Source organism: Nicotiana tomentosiformis, chromosome 1 (genome assembly GCF_000390325.3).
Source record: "Nicotiana tomentosiformis chromosome 1, ASM39032v3, whole genome shotgun sequence".
Taxonomy (NCBI): Eukaryota; Viridiplantae; Streptophyta; class Magnoliopsida; order Solanales; family Solanaceae; genus Nicotiana; species Nicotiana tomentosiformis.
Genome location: NC_090812.1, coordinates 5,650,693 through 5,672,630, shown reverse-complemented (window position 1 = coordinate 5,672,630; position 21,938 = coordinate 5,650,693). Strand labels below are relative to the sequence as shown.

The 21,938-nt window shown below is 33.2% G+C and overlaps 3 protein-coding genes across 5 annotated transcripts; 1 reads left to right on the top strand and 2 right to left on the bottom strand.

Annotated features, from left to right (window-relative positions):
- The first annotated feature begins 9,844 nt into the window (after positions 1-9,844).
- Positions 9,845-10,858, top strand: LOC104113856 (probable protein phosphatase 2C 55). Its single transcript, XM_009624168.3, has one exon. It carries the CDS (start codon positions 9,845-9,847, stop codon positions 10,856-10,858), a length of 1,014 nt encoding a protein of 337 aa, XP_009622463.1.
- Positions 10,859-11,414: 556 nt separating this feature from the next.
- On the bottom strand, positions 11,415-15,338 carry LOC104113851 (nucleolar GTP-binding protein 1-like). 2 transcript variants are annotated; one of them, XM_009624161.4, is made up of 3 exons: positions 15,200-15,338; positions 12,064-14,125; positions 11,415-11,837 (listed from the first exon to the last, which is right to left on the bottom strand). In XM_009624161.4, the coding sequence occupies exon 2, from the start codon at positions 14,113-14,115 to the stop codon at positions 12,073-12,075; it is 2,043 nt and encodes a 680-aa protein (XP_009622456.1). In that variant the 5' UTR covers positions 14,116-14,125; positions 15,200-15,338; the 3' UTR covers positions 11,415-11,837; positions 12,064-12,072. The 2 variants fall into 2 exon arrangements, with proteins under 2 accessions (XP_009622456.1, XP_009622455.1); XM_009624160.4 differs by having other exon boundaries at positions 15,132-15,296.
- Positions 15,339-17,165: 1,827 nt separating this feature from the next.
- LOC104113852 (pentatricopeptide repeat-containing protein ELI1, chloroplastic) lies at positions 17,166-21,911 on the bottom strand. Of its 2 annotated transcripts, none has more exons than XM_018776884.3 (2): positions 21,788-21,911; positions 17,166-19,351 (listed from the first exon to the last, which is right to left on the bottom strand). In XM_018776884.3, the coding sequence occupies exon 2, from the start codon at positions 19,231-19,233 to the stop codon at positions 17,347-17,349; it is 1,887 nt and encodes a 628-aa protein (XP_018632400.1). In that variant the 5' UTR covers positions 19,234-19,351; positions 21,788-21,911; the 3' UTR covers positions 17,166-17,346. The 2 variants fall into 2 exon arrangements, with proteins under 2 accessions (XP_018632400.1, XP_009622457.1); XM_009624162.4 differs by lacking the exon at positions 21,788-21,911 and adding an exon at positions 20,498-20,813.
- Positions 21,912-21,938: the final 27 nt, after the last annotated feature.

Genomic DNA, 21,938 nt, shown 5'->3' with positions numbered 1-21,938 from the left:
AAACCATCATCTTTATATGCAAGATTTGCCTCAGCATCATCATATTTGTTTGAGGGATCTGCTTTATCCTCATTATTTTAAAAAGTCAAGTGTGCATCCACATTGTTATCTTTTATTTTTTTGAATGCTTGATAAAGTTTGACAAAATGGTCAGGTGTACGACTAACACGTGCCCAATGACCTTTCATGCCACACGTGTGGTCAAATATTAACTCTGTTTTTTAAAGGATTATTTTGAGGATCCTTATTGTTCTCTTGTTTATTTTCACTATGATGATGATAATTATTTCTTCCCCTTCCATGTCCATGTCTATGTCCACGACTATGGCCATGACAACGACGACGATAATGATTTTGTCTTCTTTGAGACTTTTGAGTAGCTGCTACCATATTCACTTCGGAAAATGGTGCAGATCCAGTGGGACATGCTTCATGATTTTTCATTAAAAGGGTATTATGTTGCTCAGCCACCAGGAGGCATGAGATTAATTCAGAATATTTATTTAAACCCTTTTCATGGTATTGTTGCTGCAATACCACATTTGAGGCATGGAAAGTAGAAGGAGTCTTTTCCAGTAAATTTTCATCATTCATAATTTTTCCACATAATTTAAGTTGGGAAGTTATCCTGAATACAACAGAATTATATTCACTTACAGTTTTAAAATATTGTAACTGTAAGTGAATCCATTCATATCGAGCTCTTGGCAATATCGTTGCCTTAAGATGGTTATATCGTTCCTTCAAACTACTCCATAATTCAAATGGATATTTTTTGTTAAGTATTTAATATTTAACCCTTCATCAAGACGACGACGAAGGATAATCATAGCCTTTGCTTTATCTTGGACTAATATTTCATTTTCTTGTATAATAGTATTTTCAAGAGCTTTTGCAGCAAGGTGAATCTCAGTATCAAGCACCCATGATAAATAATTCTTTTCGGAGATGTCAAGTGCCATAAATTCAAGTTTTGATAAAATCGAAATAATGAAAACTATCATTAACAAAAAAGATATATTAGAAGCAATTTGGGTAATTATGAAACAAGAATAATAATAATAATAATAATAATAATAATAATAAGTCATGTAATATGGTATTCATATTTATATAAACAAAATTCAACGAATTTTTGAATCAATAAAATTAACCAAAAATTTCTGTGGTAAATTCTTAATTGAATTCAACGAAAAATAAACAGAAAGAGAGGTAAAGCTAGCAAAGTCTTGTTACAGAATGATTTAATATACGTATTCTATATTTTCTTATAATATCTTAATAACAATTTTATAATGATCTTACAATCTAAATATGATATCTGTATATATTTTTAAATTTTGAATAAAATGCCAATGTATAATTATGTTAATACTTGTTGGGAGTATACTCACATAAATAACTGCATAGTGTCTTAAACCACAAATTATATGGATGCATCACTTTTATGTGGTTACGAGAATAATTAAGTCCATGTAATGGAGCTTACATAAGCATAGAATTGATTGGTTGAAAATGTTTAAAGAATGGTAACATCTAAATTAACTAGTATATGTGCAGATTAGCAATTAACCTTGGAAAAAAAAAATTCTCGAGACGTAATAACAATGCTATGACAACTTTAAAAGAAACATACTAGAAAATATAGTGGTGGTAGCAAGTGTGTGCCGGATCGAACTTGAGTAAAAGTTAATTCGTGTTGATAATGTGTTATAAAATAAAAGTAATTTAGTAAAATATGAACAAGAAATAGAGATAGAGAAAGGGAAGTGATTTTATTCTTCAATTGTGTGTATTTTTCTATCTATTACAAGGCCTTTATATATGCATAAAAAGTGAAGAAAAATATGTCATTGAATATGTCATTACGCATTTGAAATGAAGATCATGAAGGAAGAGTAGACATCCACCATAATTTGATCATGGAGGAAAAGTAGACATCCACCATAATTTAATTTTTTTTATAACAATATCAACATATTAGATAAATAATTCCGGTTTCGATTGGTTTAAATTTAATTAACAAAAATATTCACGCCACCAAAGAGGTTTTGCACCAGTTCATTACTTATGTTATTTTTACACCTTTTAAAATTTTAAATTGTTTATAATTATTTAACCATTCAAATTTCAGATGTTAATATGATACTTTATAAAATTAATTTAAAATATTAAAAGCTTAGCTAGTATTTATATTTATACAATACTAAGGAGAAAATAATCTAATAATATCCCGTGAAAAAAACTAAAGCAGAACAAAGGAGGTTTACTTATTAAAGAAACAAATACACACCTAAAAACAATTAAGTACATTAAGTTTAAATATTGCAACTAATATTGATGTTTATTAATATTGTTTTGATTGAGAAGAATCGATATGATTGAACTGCCTAGGTTTTGGCATGATTGTTCCAACAATCATTTGTTGATGAGCTATTATTAAACCTTTGATTAACCAGAATATGTTGTTAAGATCATTTTAAATTGTTAACTCTACGACAAAAGTGCATTTATTTATTTATGTATGTATTTATTTTGATATCTTAGTTGCTATTGGTAATAGAGCTGTTTACATATAGTATGCCGCACCCAAAGCTGTGATTAAAATATGATGCCCCTGCGCGAAGGGGAAAAAAAAGAAGTTTTTTTGTTTGTTTGAATAATCGATAAATCTTCTCTCTCTGCATGTTAAATATTACTGTTTACCATATAAATATATTTTCTAAGTAGAATAAGATTGAGAGGTATGTGTTTCTTAATTTATGTTATAGAGAAAAAATATTTGTTCGAAGCCAAAGATAAGACACTATGAAATATTACTTCTCGTATCAAGCACGAGAATTACCGTTTCTAATCCTTTTATTTTATTTAAGTGGAAAACATAAGCCATTATATAGCCCATCATCGATAAATTTTACTGCTTCACAAAAAGTTGAAGTACTAGACCATTATATTTGATGGCAAGTTATAGCCAAAAACTTATTGCATTAGCTACAACAAAACATTCGCTAACCCACCTTATCTTTTTTATTTATTCTTTCTTTTTGCTACACCCAGCTCCACCATCCAAACAATTATCATAACCCATCATAAATATCAGTTTTACTTTCTCAATTTGATAGTTCATGTAGTAAGATTGATATTACATGCAATTAATAGATTTTATTTTTAGTCAAGATATGATTACACGGAAAGAAAGAAAAATCGATATACATGGCGGGATGTTTTACTGTACATTACTCCATTGATAATGAAAAATTTTAGTTGGCAAAAAAAAAAAAAAATTTAATTTTCTGTTTTTGCTTTTTTGCATCTTTCCTTTTAAGAATTGTGGAGTATACTCCTTTTTTTTTTTTTTTTGAGAAACTAAAAATTTTATTTATATAATACTACGTAAGTTCAAACATAGGATCTGTGGAGTATACTCCATTTGTTACAATTTCTAAATATACAAACAGACAATAAATAATTAAAAATCACAATAAGATGTATCACATCAATTATGTAATGACTGATTTTACAAATATGTAGTCATTCAATATACAAAAAAGATTGTTGCTATACAAAATAATATATAAATAGACTGCCACTATACAAAAAATATACAAAATAGATGTCACTATACAAAATATATACAAAAAAGACTGTCACCATACAAAAACATATACAAAATAGATATCACTGTACAATTTATATACAATAGACTGACACTATACAAGAAATATACTAAATAGATTGTCATTATATAAAATATATACAAAATAGACTGTCACTACACAAAAAATATACAAAATAAACTGTCACTATACAAAATAGATATTTCGCGCTATTAAATGTAATATGTTTGGGCCGGAGGGACAATCCGGGTTAATGGAGAAAAACATGAGTTATTAAAATTTTGAGGTAATTAAATCAGACGTATAAAGATGACCTGTTACTTTAGGAGTAAGATGTCCCAGCCCAACCTTTCTTATTGGGCTGCGGTTTGGGCTTTCATTATTTTGTGCAACAGTGTGTTCCAGCCCAATTATTATAGTGGTCTTTTTCAAGGGGAATTTTGATAGGAAATTTTACCTCTTACAACAAAGGTTTACACCCTATTTATTATAAATCAAAATCCGTTTAAAATATTATTTTTTATATCTATCTTTTATTTTTATAGCAAAATAGGTATTTATGGTATACACTACCATTAAGGCATTAAATACGCTATATACTATTTCTCTCTCTCATTCTTTCAGTTATTCACTCCCAAAATCACAGCAAAATATTTTTTGTTTCTCTCCACGATCTCTCTCTCACAGCAAGATTGTATTCGCGATTTTTGAAGTACGATTCTCTCTCTCACTTTCAACGTTTTTGCTCCAAAAATTCGTGGTAAGTGTTAAAGTTTTTTGGGTTTTGGGATTTTTGGTCGGTTCAAGCTTCTTCTTTTTCTCTTCACTTTTTTTTTAAAAATCTTCACCGTTGTTAGGTTTTCAGCAGAAAACTTCAAATTTACTCTTCAATGTCTAATTCAACAACTTTGAAACCAGAGGTCCACTGCGGCTTTCTTCTACGCCGGATATTGCAATGAATTCCTCTACACGGATACTGGAATATTTTTTACACCGGAAAAGATTCGAGGGCCGGGTTTTTTGTTTGTCACTATTTTTAGTTTTAATATAATATATACAATATTTTGCTTGGCCGGAAAACGCCATCTCCGACGAACTTTCTTCTCTTATTTGCTATTTAGTCACATACAATGATACAAATACATTATATTCTATATAAATTCACTCAAATACATTTTATTTTTGCATAAATATTTTTTTTGCTTGTATTTATGTATTTCGAAGGTTTGTATTTTTTCAATATAGCTTAATACATTTGTATTCATGCATGAATACATGATATAAACATTGAAATAAACTGAATACAAATATTAAAATAGAACAAAATATAAATATTGAATACATTTAATTTTAAAATACAGTGAAATACAGTAAAATATACTGAATATAAATAGAAATACAGTGAATACAACTAATGAAATATACTGAATACAACAATAATAACATGTATTAGGAATAACTAAAATACTATTAATACAAATACATTTGAATACAATGTATATAAAATAGCGAATACAGTAAATACAAACATTGAATCTAATGAATGCAATAGTAAAAAAAAAATACTAAATACAAAAGTTATATACAACTGAAAAATTATTCTAATTAATTGGGTTGATAACGAGGCATGTTAGAATTGATTTTGTTGAGTTATATTAGGAGTGTATCACGGTAATTGATATTATTTCAGTTATTAAATAGCTGGACATACCTATTTTTATGGTGATTGTCGTTCCTGTATTCATGAATACATGACGCGAATACATATGAATACATGCGCGTATAGCTGGACTACCCTGATTTTAAGCCATTTTTGTTGTTGTATTCATGAATATAGTAGAGCGAATACATGTGAATACATACGCGTACAGCTGGATTGCCTTGATTTTAGGCGCGTTTTGCTGATGTATTCATGAATACAGCAGCGTGAATACACTATCGTAACAACTTAATAGTAGCTATAGGAAGTAATTATGTATATGATAACTATAGGAAGTTAATAGCCACTAAACAATAGTGATTTCTGAAAATTCCTCATTTTCATAACTACAAGCCTTAATAGATCAATTAACATTAACTACAACCAATTTCATCATTACATTTAGTACAACAAATACGAAAAAGGAACTTACTCCTCTCTACATGCGAAAATCAAGGAGTTGACATAAAATTAAAATTGAATCTCTAAATTTAAGCTTACCAATTAATTACATCTTCTTAGATACCGTAATAACTTCCTTACAAGACAGAAATGAAGCTAAGAAAATATCTCACCATCGGATCTAAAAAGCATAGGCATTTGTTTCAATAATATGAAGAATATTTTACTCAATAAAAAATTCATTAAGAAATATCATCTCCATTCTACCTTTTTTAGGTGAAATTAAAGTAGATATTATAATGACAACCAATAACAATCCTTTGAAAAATATTATCTAAAACTTATATTTGTTATAGCCTTTTTAATAATGGTATGTTAATGGTATATGTTTGATATAGTATACTTTATATATATAATTAGTTATCGTTTTAGCTAATTCAAGATCTTCCCATTCCAGTAGGTCTTCATCAAGTAATTATATTATTTTACACAAAAAACATACGCATCTTCTAAACCTAGATTGGCATCAAACTTTTTTATGCAATGCATTTCATATCTTATATACTTCATAACACTATAATTATTATGAAAAAGTAAACTTTAAATATGTGTAATATATTGTATACTGCTACTGTATACATTAGTTATCATATGGTCAGAATACACATTCGTACTTGTACAATTTACCTATATGAACTATATATTATATAATTATATAAATATACAATAATATATTATATACTTTATATAATATAATATACGAATATATAATAAATATATATATCATATAAATATATAATAAATATATATCATATATTATAAATAATATAATTGTACAGTATAAAGACATTGATTAACACTTTACAAAAATCCAGCATAGAACACTTTTACTATAATCGACCTTTATAATATACTGTATACGCATATAAGACACAATGCATAAAACTAGAAAGAAAGAAAAACATTAATGAATATATTATACACAGTATAATATATACAAAATAATGTATATTTTGTGTCAATTACAACAAACAAACAAAAAATATATAGTGTATATTCCACTATTTTGCACGTTGGGTTTTCTCGCAGCAATAGGAATGGATTTTCTATCCATTTTTGTATCAGATGGAGTTATCAACCCAAATTAAAAAAAAAACTAAAATTTATTGGAATCAAAGTATGGAGAAGTGTTGGGATGATAAAGGGAGATTAGAAATAATAGATTAGTGGAGACTAAAAAATAAGTTCCTAATTAGGCAATTTTGGCAAAGAAAAAGGTTTAGTGGAAACAAAAAACAATGCTATGCCTATGATCTTGTGAAAGATAATGATAAAAATGATTTCTCCACGTAAGTATGGCAAAATAGCGTATATTGGAGAGAGAGAGAGAGAGTATTGATAAGTTTGAAATAGGTTGAATACTCAAAATGATTTGAGTTTCCTATTTAAATGGCCTTAATGAAGATATTTAAGGGATATGAAAAGTTGTATATGATTTAATTAAAAAGTTAAAAAGTTGTATTAAATTGTATCTTATGTTATTTTCTGAAAGCAATTGTAATTATTTAAATTAGTTTTACAGCTTGTTTGGATGATTGTTACTCATTGTATCGTATTGTATTGCTATCCCAAAATAATGTTTGTTTTGATTATTTCATTAAAATTGGATGTATTGTATTGTTAAATCCATTGTTCCAGAACAATAAAAGTCTCATTTTTTGAAATAACCGATTTGATGTGTTGGGATTGTTTTCTATTTTTCTTTCCAATTATGCCCTAACTTATTACTCCATAATTCTATTTTATCGTTTACTTTTTTTTTTTTAAATCTTAAATCCAAATCTTCCACGTATAACCTACTTTGTCTTCGTCCCTTTTTTTTTCAGAACTTCTGTTGTTTCCAACTCCAACGTAAAATTGCTAATTTTATTAGAATTTGCATGAATTTAATTGTTTGATCTATTTATAAGACATATTTGGTGATAAATTAGCAAAAGAGATTTTATTAAATTATTCTTATGCGTAATTATTGATAAATTTAATATTTAAATAATTGAGAGTATTTTAGTAAACTTATCAGTTACAGTACGATACAATCAAACCAAACATCAAAATGTTATTTAACAACTGCAAACAATACAATCTATCCAAACATTGTATTTATAAAACGATACAATACAATACAATACATTATAAAACGATGGGTAACAACCATCTAAACAAGGTGTTAAGAATATTGTATTATATGTAAATTCCTCCTTTTTCAACAGTAATAACCACATGTTTCAGTAAAAAAGGTGCAACAAACTGATATAAACATTCAAAAATAATTTAAATAAAGCAACCTAAAGCTGATAAACGCTAATGAGGGGATGAAGTTGTTGACAGAAAAATCCATGGGATTAAAAAGAGAAACTCTAGGGATTAAGTCTCTATGCTTAATCCGAAGTCCCTAACATTGTTTTTTCACCTTTAACATTATTCTAATCTTAACTTAATTTTCAAAAGAATTAGCTAATGCATATTGGTTTCACCAAACTTTTTTATGTTAATTGAAGAAAGTCCCATGTTTTTCTCCCTTTCTATTTGATGGCAGTTGATAAGTCAGCTGACCGGGGACCTCGAGTCCGGGGGAAGGGATTTGGGCGGGAGGATAAAAAAGCCCAATCAAATTGGTTGAACTCACTTATGGGTTTGACTATGAGCCTAGATACTAAAATGGGCTAGATGCTCATTTCATAGGAGAAGCCCAGATGCTTCGCTAAGGAGGTGTGAGCGGCAGGTTTTGGAGGGCACGGGAAGAGGTAGATGGTGGCCTAAGAAGTATTGTGGAGAGGTGATCAGGCAGGACATGGCGAGGCTTCAAATTTCCGAGAACATGGCCCTTGATAGGAAGTTGTGGAGGTCGAGTATTAGGGTTGTAGGTTATGAGGTAGTTGAGTCTTTCCTTACTTCGTACTTTTGTGAGGCTAGTCTGATAGGATTTTTGTTTGAGACAGCTAGTGGCAATGTTGTGTCTTACTACTCTTTCGTTTTTCATAGTGTCGGGTCTATTTATTGGCTATCGTTTTTGCTTTGCATCTATTTTCTGATTTTCATGATGTTGTTATTTTTCCTATGGTATCTGTTGGTGGTACTGATATTGTCTTTTTTCGTCTTCTTGAGCCGAGGGTCTTTCGGAAACAACCTCTCTACTCCCTTGGGGTAGGGGTAAGGTTTGCGTACACACTATCCTTCTCATACCCCACTAGTAAAATTTTACTGGGTCGTTGTTGTTGATAAAAAAGTCCAATCAAATTGGTTGAACTCACTTATGGGTTTGACTATGAGCCTAGATACCGAAAATGGGCTAAAACTAATAAATACTTTGGTATGCTCTATGTTGTTAATAAACCAAAACCAAGCTACAACCTATTATATTCATGTTTCCATTACCAGAGGAAGGTAAGACTAAAGGCAAAACCTGTTTAAGAAGATGCCATCAAGAAGATTCAATATGACACATGCTTCTAACATTTATTGGAAGGAGCATATCTTATGGTGGAAATGACATCAGGTGGCCACTTCTAAGTATGTTATTTAAATTATATCCACAATTTACAATGTATTTAAAGATTAGTCAATTCGCTCATACTTCAGGACACAACGTCCTAAAGTGTAAACCTTAAAGTTCAAACTTCAGGACATCGTGTCCTAAAGTTCGAAAATTTTATCAAGAAATTCGAATCTTGTATCCTGAATTTTAAATTAGTAGTTCAAAAATTCAGGACATTTAGTCCTAAATTTCAAATTAGCAGCTCAAAAATTTAGGACACTAAGTCCTGACTTCCAAATTAGTAGCTCAAAAATTCAGAATACTTAGTCCTGAAATTTGGATAAATTGGCTAATTTTTAAATACATTATAAATTATGAATATATTTTAAACATTTTTTTTTTTGGGTTGAACTAAAATGAAATAGGTTTCCAAATTTTGATACAAATCGGAAAAAAAAGGAGGGGATGCTAGACACGGCTTGAAGTCAAAGTAACACACTCCGTTTCCTACATGAATTGGGATTTAAGGCTTATATATAGTACGGAGTATCTTCCTTCGCCTTGTGATTTTCTATACTCTCCCTCCCTTAAATGGCTACAGAAATAGTACATAACAAGAAGCGACACATTGATGAATCTGAGTCTGCAGATGATACAGAAATCCTTACTCAGAAGCAGCGACTCATTGAAAAATCAGAGCTTGACTTTATCCAATTCTTGCTCTGCCCGCAGGATTTGACAACATCGTTCGACGTTATTACTGATGATCCCATTCCCAACATTGTTCCGATATTTAACTTTTGTTCCCAAGAACAAGACACGACCAACTGTAGTGGAAGTACGAGTATGGTTGTGGGTTCGTTTTACATACCAAAGACTAACGAAGAAAAGCCACTAGGAGAAGACGCACACTTTATTTGTGCAGAGGAGCAGATTATAGGTGTTGCTGATGGTGTTGGTGGTTGGGCTAAAAAGGGTATTGATTCAGGAAAATACTCGAGGGAATTAATGGAAAACGCTGAATCATCTATTCAAAAACAGAAACAACAAGATAAAAGTAGTACTGCTGATATTGATTTAATGAAAGTACTTAATGAAGCTTTCTTGAATACAAAGGCTATGGGTTCTTCTACTGCTTGTATGTTGTCACTCGCTAATGACACTTTGCATGCTGTTAACGTTGGAGATAGCGGGTTCGTGGTGATCAGAGATGGGGTAATTGTGTACAAATCAGAAATTCAGCAGTCGAGGTTTAACTGTCCTTTTCAGTTGGGGAATAGTAAAAATTCTAATGATCCAAGTGTTGCAGAGAAGATTAGTTTTCCGGTGAAACCAGGAGATATAATCGTGATGGGAACAGATGGATTGTTCGATAATGTTCATGATTTTGAGTTAGAACTTGTTGTAAACAATGGAGTGGACTCGTGGGAATCGGATGCACCTCATACATTGGCGTGGAGGATAGCGCAATATGCACTGGAGAATTCTAAGAACACAGAGCTTTACACGCCTTTTGCTAGGGAATGTTCCAAAGCTGGATTTGAGCAGAGAGGTGGAAAGTATGATGATATAACAGTCATAGTAGCCCATATTTGGCCTTTGTAGTGCTCTATTTATGTCTAATCTAACTCTCTTTTTTTCTGTGGAGAAATTAGAGTTAACAATTCTTGGTAGTCGTAAAAATTGATTAGAGATACAAGCAAGAAACCTGTATGTAATCTGATTCTTTATAGTATTTTATGTTTAGTCCCCATATATAATTGATTCACTGTAATCAAGTTTCTTATCTTCTCTTGCAAAATTCTATGGTTCACTTCTATTAAATTTTACCACTTTAAGCGGCGTCCAATTTGCTCTGTTTTTATTAAATTTTGCGCGCTACATACTAGATACAGAATTTTAAACCATTAAAAAAAACATATGAATATAATTGCACCCAATTGTTTACATATCACATTCCTGAAAGTCCCAGCGGAAAACTTATCTCACATCTTCACCAGTGCTTTTTCATTCCTTCAGTCTGCTCTCAACTCACAGCATTTCCCAAAAACACCATCCTAAGGAGATAGGCAGATGAATACATTTTCTGAATATGCTTTTTAGGGCGTGTAAACAGAAAGTTGATGCAAAAAACAGTGAGGAAAGTCTACTAAAAAAAATCAAAAAATCTGAGACACAATTTAACATCGGGATAAACACAATCTTACAACAGGTATCTAAGTTCCAAAAATGCATAATGGAGGCAGCAAGTTCAGCTGCATCTTAATCACAAACTTATATGCTTAATCTGTAGTCTTGGTCTTGCCATTTCAATAGGTTGAATTCTTGTAATGTTCCTCACATCTTTGTTCTTTTAAAATAAAATAAAAACGAACATTCTTCCACAATTTAAAGTTAAAAAACAATATGAAAAATAGCTTAAATAAACAGCAAGGTAAGTTCAAAATAACAGAGACAGAAATTCAACTGGGAAGCTGTCCAAAATAAGCTGAATTTTCTTTTAGCCTTTCTGTCCGCCACCCAAGATATTGCAACACAAGCTTCTTGATAGGCACCATCAGTAAATTCCGAGATAAAATGCCATCTGGAAAACAAAAGGTAATAATTGAAATATTGCACGCATCAATTACTGATTTTCCAAGTATTTAAAAGGTACCAAGTTACACATCATCCAAAGTTCTGAAAACTCAAAGTACACAAGTAGCTATTAAGACAAGAAAATAACTATTGAGAAGGCAAGAGCAGATGGAGAAAACATATTCTGGAGCCTGTAAAATGTCAAAGGAGCAACAAATGGTAGCAAGATATACCATGGTTTACTAGCGCCGGTCAGTTTTCCCAGTTGATCGCTTTCCTGAGAAGAGATGTTTTGGTTTCAGAGTAGGAATAACTCTATCAGCCTCTCCCCGCCGAGCATCCTTGTTCCTCTTCTTAGTAGAACCCTTAGCCATCTTTATAGCCATCTTCTTCTGGGCTTTGTCCTTTAAGCCCTCCCCTGGAACAAATTCATCTGGAGGTCGTGATCTTGACCTTGATCTTGCCGTAATGGAAAGTGACCTCAATCTTTGCTTCTTGTTGGGAGTAATCTCGTCGACATCCATTGCATCCTTACCAATGTCATCTCCACGTTCAACTGATCTCTCTCGCTTACGACCCCTTGATTTACTACGAGCTCGATTGATTGCTAGAGTTGGATCCAACCCCAAAGCAGATAACTGCCTTCCCATTCTTTTTGAAGTGAACTCCTTGTCTTTGTCAAACTTTCTTGGTACAGTGGGTCGGCTCTCTGCAGTGCTTTTCTTAATTCTATGCTGTTGAATGAGCAAACTCTTCTGTTTCCGGATTTCAGCTAATGCTGCTTGTTCTTCAGGGGTCAGCTCAACGCCGTCCATTTCAAAATCATCATCTCCTTCTTCATCCTGACGAAGACCTTCTTCTCTCTCCAATTCTTCAAGCCTTTGTAAGATATCAGGGTCAATAAAGTCATAGACATTGTGCCCATCTAAAATTTCTGGCATAACATCTTCCTTCCACTCTTCATTTGCTAATAGATAGTGCTTCCTCAAGCTGGCAGAGTAAACACCTGCACCTCCGTTCTCATTCTCCAGATCTCTCTCAAGTTTCCTTTTCTGTTTCTCAGCATCCGCCTCAGCTTCCTTAGCTCTGGCTTCCAACACCGCCTGAGGTATGCATGCTGGCCTCTCTTTCTGGTCACGTGGTTTTGGCATAGCAACATGGAAGCGGTTCAAGCAGTCATTCAACTTTTTCGACTTCATTTTCAATTCGACCCTCTGATTCAGTAACCTCTCACAAGCTGCATTCTTCACCGAAATCACGCCATCTTCGGTCAACGTGCTCATAGTTAACAACACCCCTGCTTCATCTGTTGCCTCGCCACCTTGACCCATCACTGTCTTCATGGCTTCATCTTTCATCTCTGCTACTAACTTCTTGTCTTCCTCAGAAATCCCTTCTAACGGCTGCAAGTCCGTTTTGTTGCACACGATCATCAAGGGTTTGTTCATAAAGAGTGATTTAATGCTGTGGAAAAGAGCAGCCTGCTGTGCAATGCTATAGCCACAAGACCCAGAAATATCAAGGAAAAACAACACAGCAGCCCTCAGATGTGCTAGAGCTGTAATACTGCACATCTCAATGATATTACGATCCTCAAATGGCCTATCCAGAATACCAGGAGTGTCGATCACTTGATACCTAAGATATTTGTAGTCAGTATGACCGACAAACAAGGACTTTGTAGTGAAAGCATAAGGCTGCACATCCACATCTGCTCTTGTAATTTTGTTGATGAACGAGCTCTTTCCAACATTTGGATACCCACAAATCAAGATTGTCCGAGTATTGGGATCAATTGAGGGAAGTCTTGCCATGTGCTGCCTAATCTGTTCTAAATAAGCTAAACTTGGGCCAATGCGCTTTATAAGAGTGCACATACGCCCAAGAGCAGCAACCTTAAGGGACTTACAGCGATAGAGTGAGTCGCCATACTTCAACAATTTCACATAATCTTTAGCAATTTTTGAAATCAAATTTCTAGCAGTATTAATTTGGCCAAGGGCAAGCTTGTAGTGGTCTTTGTTGTAGAGCACATGAAGAAGGTCCCCATAGAAAGGATGGATATCATCAAGCCTGGGGAACTCATCAATAATGGTGGAGAGTTTGTCATAGAAATTCTGCTGTGTATACTTCACTTTGCGCATGTAAAATTGACGTATACGAGAGATAGCATATCCTTTGTGGACAACAGTAGGTGTTTGACGCTGTGTGCGAGACAGAATGATATCGACAAAGTCCTTCCCATTGGGAACCACCGTAATCTTCTTGAAGTTGTACTGCACCATTTTTTATAATCTGGATCAAGTAAAACGAAAAACAGTATGAGCAGATGCACACAAAAACCCATCAACCAACTGATCTCTATCAAACCAATCAATCAGCAACACAAATTGCAATAGTATTTTCCATTGAAAAGCTTATCAATTGGTCCTTCAAAACTATGAAAATACACACACAATTAAGGGAGAGAAATTCTTTGGACTCAAGTTCAAAAATTACCACTAGACTATTCCATTGGGTTTTTTCAGTCTATGCCTTCAATATGCTAGTATGTGATGCAGTACAGATGAAAATAGAAACCTTTTACAGCATGTAGAGACTATCTTAAAATCCGTCCAGATAGACGCACCAGTCATCCCATCCGATTTTAGACAAATTCATTGCAAATTACGATCATGTAACTATAGTTAAGAGATGCTTCATACATCGAATCAACCTAAAGAGGAAAAAGAAATCTTGAAATATACCGGATTTTAGCATTCATATCCATGACATTGAAATGAAACCCAACACATCTCAAGTTCAAAGTTATACGATTAAATAATTGAAATCCCACAAAGAAACAAGTAAAAGCTGATCTGGTTCATACCCAATAACGAAGCAAATGAAGCTTAACAAGGTTTTCCCAATGCAATAAGATAATTTTTGGAATTCGAAAATGAAAATAAAATAAGATTTCAATCAAAAGGGAAAACAATATGCTGCACAAGAATCAATCTAAATGTTTGAAGCATAAAGATTGTAACTTTTATTTTCACTTTCAGTTCCGCAAAAGTAAAGAGCAAATCAATCAACTCAAGTTATACCTTAAGCACAAGTTTCATCTAAATTCATGTGCTGAAAAAGAAAAGTGACAAACATACCCACTTACAGATGCCCAAATAAACCACTCGCCGAATACCCAAATAAACCACTCGCCGAAATTTTCAACGAAATTTCAGAATATGCATATAACTAAGTATAAACTCAACTCTTCAGCATCAGCAAAAGCAAATGAATAAGAAAACAAACAAAACCTTACCCTAATTGAATAGATGAAACAGCACAATAATACAACTCAAAATTTGAGATGCAGAGTGAAGAAATTACGAGAATAGAAGGCGGCGAAGAGGGACACTATGGAGGAAGAAGTCTGAATATTGCTGGCCTTTCAAGGGTTTTTGGTATAAACCCTAGGCTTGGAAAGAGTTAACGAGGAGTCGCAGTGTATTATATATATGGACTTGGACAAGATGCAAACTGTTGGCCCACTATAAAACCAGATTATGGCCCAACTCCTTCAAGTAGTGTATAATTTGAAGGGAAACTACTAGTTATATCCATTTATAAGTAGTTTATTACGAAAATTGGTCAATTTATTAAATATTATTAATACTAATTAAACATTATCAATGTTAGCCAACTAGCTAATGTAGCCAAAAAAGGATCAAAATTTTACTTTCTTTTGAGTGGGTGTTATTAGAATAGATTTGGTACATCTTAAGGAGTTTGAATCTCAATTTGGGGTGATTTGGGGGAGTTTTGATGTTATTTGAATTGAAAATTCGAAGTAGAAAATAAACATGAAAAAAATAATATGTGTATCACATTGTATATCATTTGTGTATCACATATGTATATTTGTATCAAATGTGTAGAACATATATATCCATGTATACATGTGTGTGTGATACATACATGATACATGTTTGATACACAGAAAAAAAATTAGAACTCGATTTTAACTACGAATTTTGATACCAAATCAGTCCAAATCACCTCTAATCTCCCTCAAATTTTGTATATTGACTCATCTATACCCATCGAAAAAGGTCCGTTTATGCTTAGATGAATCTTGTATATAATTTTTTTTCCATCAACTTGTTTGCTACCTCATCCATGAAACAAATTAGCGAAAAGAACCTTATTTATTTGATTTTTAAATTTTTATATGTGTTTGACTAGTTTTGATAATCTGTCATTAATAACTACAGATTGGTAAGTCATGACTTATTTAAGACATATGTGTAAGATTTTCAATTTTTATTGATAAAAGATGTTCTTACGCATCAGTAGGACTTGACTAGTGGTGACAGTAGAAAACTTTGTCAAAAATTTAAATGTTGTTGGTTTGATTCACTTGCTATACTTGTTTTTAAAGTTTGACTTGGTAATTAAATAAATTTTAAAGGTAAACGAATAAATTATTTTGATTTGGTTGAGTTTAGTTATGAATAGGGGTGTTCAAGAAAAAACTAAAAAAACAAACTGAAGCAAGAAAATCGAAACAAATTAGCTAAAGAAATCGACATGTATTTGGTTTGATATTGAACAAGAAAAAATCAGACTAAACTATATAGTTTATCTTTTATAAATATTTTAATTTTTTTATGTAACTTTTACAACTTATTTAGATGGTTGTTACCTATTGTATTATATCGTATTGTTACTTTAAATACAATGTTTGTTTTGATTGTTACATTAATTTTATTATATCGTATCGTTAAATATGTAACGACGAAAAGTGCAGTTTTATGTAACAACGGATTTGATGTGGTGATGTCGTTACCTTGTTTTTGCTTTTCATCTTGCCCTTCCATACTATTAAATAATCATATTTTATCCTTTATTCTACTTTTTAATATAATAATTCTACTATATATCATATTTTTTCTTAGTAATATTACAAGTTTATTCTTTATGTTGGTGGTTCGTGACATCATCAAACAACGACAAACAATACGATACAACCATGTAACAATCATCCAAACAAGCTGTTAGATGCTTGCATCTTGGCCCCCGCTCTGCCTGCTAAACCTGTTTAGATGTTACAGCGACACACACCTTTGTAAAATACCATGAGATGTAGCTCACTGGTCAACAACATCAATCTGAAAGACCTTACTCCCTTATCATCTCTTTGACACATACAAGAAACTATAGGTCATCATTGCAACTTCAGCCAGTTGAACCGTTTTCAAACTAAAATCAGTTAGAATTAACTAGCGAGAAAGTATGGAAGAATTCCCTATCATAAAGATTGAAATACATGAAATGCCAAAAAAATGATTTCAGCTTCTCCCTATAAATATGCTCCTTCTGTTCCCACTTCTTCTAAAAATGTTAGTACAATACAAACAGAAGCCAATAACTTCCAGAAATTGAAAAGTGAAATTTCTGTCCAAAACGGCCAAAAAATGTACAAGAAAAAAGCTATATATGGAAGCCAGCCTGTTTGTTAGCATTAGCTAATAGTTCTACCAGAAATCACCACAAGAACATGAACCCTCTGCAAAATGATGAAAGCGATTCCGGTCCCTCACTATGATTTTGCGTCCTGTGATTTTTGAAATAAGCTTGGTGACAGAATGACAATCTGGACAAACACGGAGATTCTTGGCAATCTTGATTGTAGTTCCTGGCTGAGTACTAATTAGCCCATAAGCAATGGCTAGCCTTTCACTATGAACAGCAAGCGATTTCTGCTTCTCAACTTCCCCAAGATTATGCAAGACTACATCAGTCTGCGGCATGTAACCATGAGCCTCAAACCACTTATTCATCTCCTCCAGCATTGCGTAAATTTCTTTGCTTTTAGGATGCTTCATGTCACCGGCAAGAAACTCATGTATTTTGTTATTGACCTCAATGGAGCTACAACCAGGTTCCTTGTCAACCCCGCTACTCTTCATCAACGCCCTCACCTTTGCCACCGCATCCCAATCACCAACAGCAGCATATATATTGGATAGCAGAACATAAGTTCCTGAAGTAGCACGATCCTGTTCAACTAGGAACTCCATAATTTTCTCTGCGAGCCTTATGTCCCCATGAATCCTACAAGCAGTCAGTAGTGTTCCCCATAAAATAGGATCAGATTCAATCTTCATACTTTTGACAAATTCATAAGCTTCTTCTAATTGTCCAGCTCGTCCAAGAAGATTCACCATGCAACCACAGTGCTCAATTTTTGGCTCAATCCGGTATTTCTCCATTAAGCGAAAATAATCCCACCCTTCAGCGACCAATCCAGCATTAGCACAAGCACTTAAAATGCCAATAAATGTTATATCGGTAGGGTGGAGACCCAACTTACACATCTCATTGAGCAGCTGTAAAGCTTCAAGGCTAAGTCCGTGCATTGCATATCCTACAATCATTGAATTCCACGTTATGACATCCTTATATTTCATCTGATCAAACACCATTCTCGCATCCTCTAAACTCCCGGACTTGCTATACATGTCAATCAAAGCAGTACCTACATGTTTATTTACTTGAATTCTGTTACTTTCCACATAAGCATGAATCCACCGACCTGATTCCAGTACTCCCACTTGCGCACAAGCAGAAAGAGCTGCCACCACAGTTACTTCATTAGGTTTTACTTTTGACAGTAACATCTGCCTAAAAAGAACCAAAGCTTCATTAGGCCCGCCATGTTGGATATACCCATCAATCATGGCATTCCAACAAACAACATCCCTCTCCTCCATCCCGTCGAACAACACTCTTGCCTCTTGCACATGCCCATTCTTTGCATATCCAGTAATCATTGTTGTCAAAGACACCAAAGACCTTTCGGCCATTGTGTCAAAGAGATTGCGAGCTGAGACAATGTCATTTCCTCGTGCATAGACATCCACAAGGGCAGTTCTAACATAAGTGTCACATTCACACCCAAGTTTTAGGGCTTGACAATGAAGGGCTTTTCCTGATTCAAGTGGGCAAGCTTTTAGGATGGAAGAAAATGTAAATGCATTAGGCTCAATATTTTGAGTTAGCATTTGGATATATAAGACAAAGGCTTTTTCATAGAGATCACTGATCACATGACTATGGATAATGGCACTATACGAGAACACAGTTGGACTTTGAGTGTGCTTAAAGACGGAAACAGAATGTTTGAGGTGTCCAAGAGAAGAGTATGATTTTTGGAGCTTAAAGTTCAAGATCGGGTCACTCTCCAGGCCGTAGCGAATAAGAAATGCATGAATCTGTAAAATCTGTCTGATGCTTTTGGATTTGTCTATCAAAAATTTAATTTTGTCAGGTGATGGCCTATGGCTGTACTTGGTGGCAGTACTAATAGTGTATAGGGGTTGGTTGGAGAAAAGGGAAATTCCAGACATGATTTCAGCCATTGCATGGCCAAAGCTTTGGTTGGGAACTCTTTCAAGACTGTGATTTGTCCAAGATCCAGGGAGCACTCAATATGCAACTGAGAGGACGACAGGACGCAAAAGACATTTGATCAAGCACCTGCCCGTCACAAATTATAAGAGCATAATTATAAGGAAGATTTTTAACAGCTGCTAGAAAATGGAAATAATGATTAAAAAAAAGGGAGTTATTTTGTCATAGTATTCCAAACACAATCAGTCCCGCTCCCCCCCTCCCCCCCCAAATAAAATTTAAAAAGGAAAAGCTAGACTCCTCTCAGCACTGAACCAGCAAGAATGAAATACGGCCAGTAGCCCAGTAGTTCTTACCAGTCCAATCCCACGAAAAAGTAGGGAAAAGGTAGCCTCAAACTAAGCAAACAAAAAAGGTGGCTACTTTTGACAATTTTTACAGCTAAGCTTGTTCAATCAAAGAGAAAAGATTTTGCAAACTTAAGTTAGTACCAATCCTTAAAACAAAGTACCTACTAGTAGTATGTTTCTTTATCCTTTAGCACGTCTTACTTGAAGCAAAAGGTTTCATCAGATAAAGACATAGAATAAACACCCCAAATGCAACAGCAACAACAACAACATAAACCCAGTAAATTCCCACAAGTGGGGTGTGAGGAGGGTAGAGTATATGCACTGGGGCGGATGCATGCTTAACGAAGTGGTGTCACGTGACACCACTTCGTCGAAATTTTTCGCTAAATATATGTATTAATACTGTAAGGAAAGGGATAAGTAGAAAAAAATGACATCACTTGACATAAATTATCTCTTGGTGCGGCAGTTATGTGCTTAATTTTGCTCTAAGACATCAGAGGTTCGAACCTCAACTAAGCACATTTTTTTTGCAAATATTTGAGAGAACCTATGTGATTAAAGTTGTGATGATGTAGAATTGAACTCAACGCCTTTTCAAACTTAAGACTCAACAAAACCAATAGGCTAAGACTCTTTCTTGTGTAGAAGAATGATAATTAAAGTTATTATTTTCGTTATTCTGTAAATTTTGACACTGTTTACAAAAATTCCTGCATACGCTCTTGTGTAAGCAGGCCTTACCCCTAGTTTAGAAAGCCCGAGAGGTTGTTCTGTTATACCATCAGCTAAAGAGAAATACTAAACACCTCACATAATAAACAATATATATATATATATATATATATATGAAGTTATCTAAACCAAAATCGCTTTACTAGTGTTATCCCCCAAGAACTAAAGAACAGGAGTGTCTAACCTTTGTAGTTCACTCTAAGGTCTCCAGATTAGACATGAGGAACCCATTTAGAAAGAATTTAACACCACAAAATATTAGAATTCTTTCAGCAGTGTGGACTCTCTTGCTTCTCTTTCGCTACTTGAAAGAGTAATTGCAGTTCCACAGCCACTGCACCGAAGGAAAGCAAGGGAGAGAGAGTGTCAACTGACAACTGCTAATCCTAACGATTAACAGGGAGTACTATTTGTGTTTCCGTTGGTGCTAATTTCCCCCTTCGAAATATCTAATTCAGAATACTCCACTCCCCAAATCCTTTTGGATTTTGAACCTTTTTTTTTGTTGAAATACTCTATTTTTCTTCTATTTTGTTTTAAATTTGGAGTATAGCCGTGAATAGTGCTATTGTTTTTGAAAGATTTATTATTTACTGCTCCTTTTAAAACATTTCTAGAAATTAACCTCTACCTCTAGTCTGGAAACTAGGAGCAGGAGGGCAGGATGAGAATATAATAGCTTGTTTGGCCTAGCTCGTAAAATCAGCTTATTTTAATACTCCCCTGTTTTAATTTATGTGAAGCTATTTCCTTTTTAATTCGTGCCAAAAAGAATGATCTCTTTCAATATTTGAAAATAATTTATCTTTATGCAATAATTTATAGCCACACAAAATATATGTGCTTTATTTTACACCACAAGTTCAAAAGTCTTCTCTCTTTTCTTAAACTCCGTGCCCAGTCAAATGGGTTCATATAAATTGAAACGGAGTAAGTATTTATTCTCAAAAGTATTTTTATCGGTAAAAAGTATTTTTGAATAGCAATTAGTGTTTGGTCAAATTTTTAAAAATTATTTCTAAGATTATTTTTTTCAAAAGTGTTTGTGAAGAAACTACTTTTTTCTGCTTCTCCTCAAAGACACTTTTTTTTTTCTTCCAAAAGTTTGGCCAAACATTTCAACTTTGAAAAAAAAATACTATTTTGAAGGGATAAAAAATATTTTTAGGTTTGGAGAAGCTTGGCCAAGATTACAGAGGTAGAGGTTAATTTCTAAAAAGCACAGTAATAATTTTAGAGTAAGTGATTATTGGGTGTATTTTTGTTTTTAGAAAAGCCTTGTTTTTTAATGTTTCGTACCGTAAGCTCATACAGATTCTAATATTTTCAGAAACTCCACTTACATCAAGATCAAGATCAAACCTAAACGAGATGTTACAACTTTTTTGGTTGAAAAAGAAAAGGGGAAAACAAAATCCACAGTAATTGCTTAGGAAAGAAAGATTATAGTAGTACAATTTTCTCTTTTCTTTACCTTCCGTTTTCTCCTTCACAAACAAAGCATAGATCTGAAACCAAGGATGAAACTGCTAAACAATTAACCAACACTCTCCCAGCTGGCTTCTGAAGCAAGTCCAAGAAGAGATAAATCGTTAATTACATGATTTTCTCATTAACAGATGAAA

What these genes read in the sequence shown, in the direction of transcription:
- LOC104113856 (XM_009624168.3), top strand. Translation starts at nt 9,845, where the DNA reads ATGGCTACAGAAATAGTACATAACAAGAAGCGACACATTGATGAATCT.
- LOC104113851 (XM_009624161.4), bottom strand. Translation starts at nt 14,115, where the DNA reads ATGGTGCAGTACAACTTCAAGAAGATTACGGTGGTTCCCAATGGGAAG.
- LOC104113852 (XM_018776884.3), bottom strand. Translation starts at nt 19,233, where the DNA reads ATGGCTGAAATCATGTCTGGAATTTCCCTTTTCTCCAACCAACCCCTA.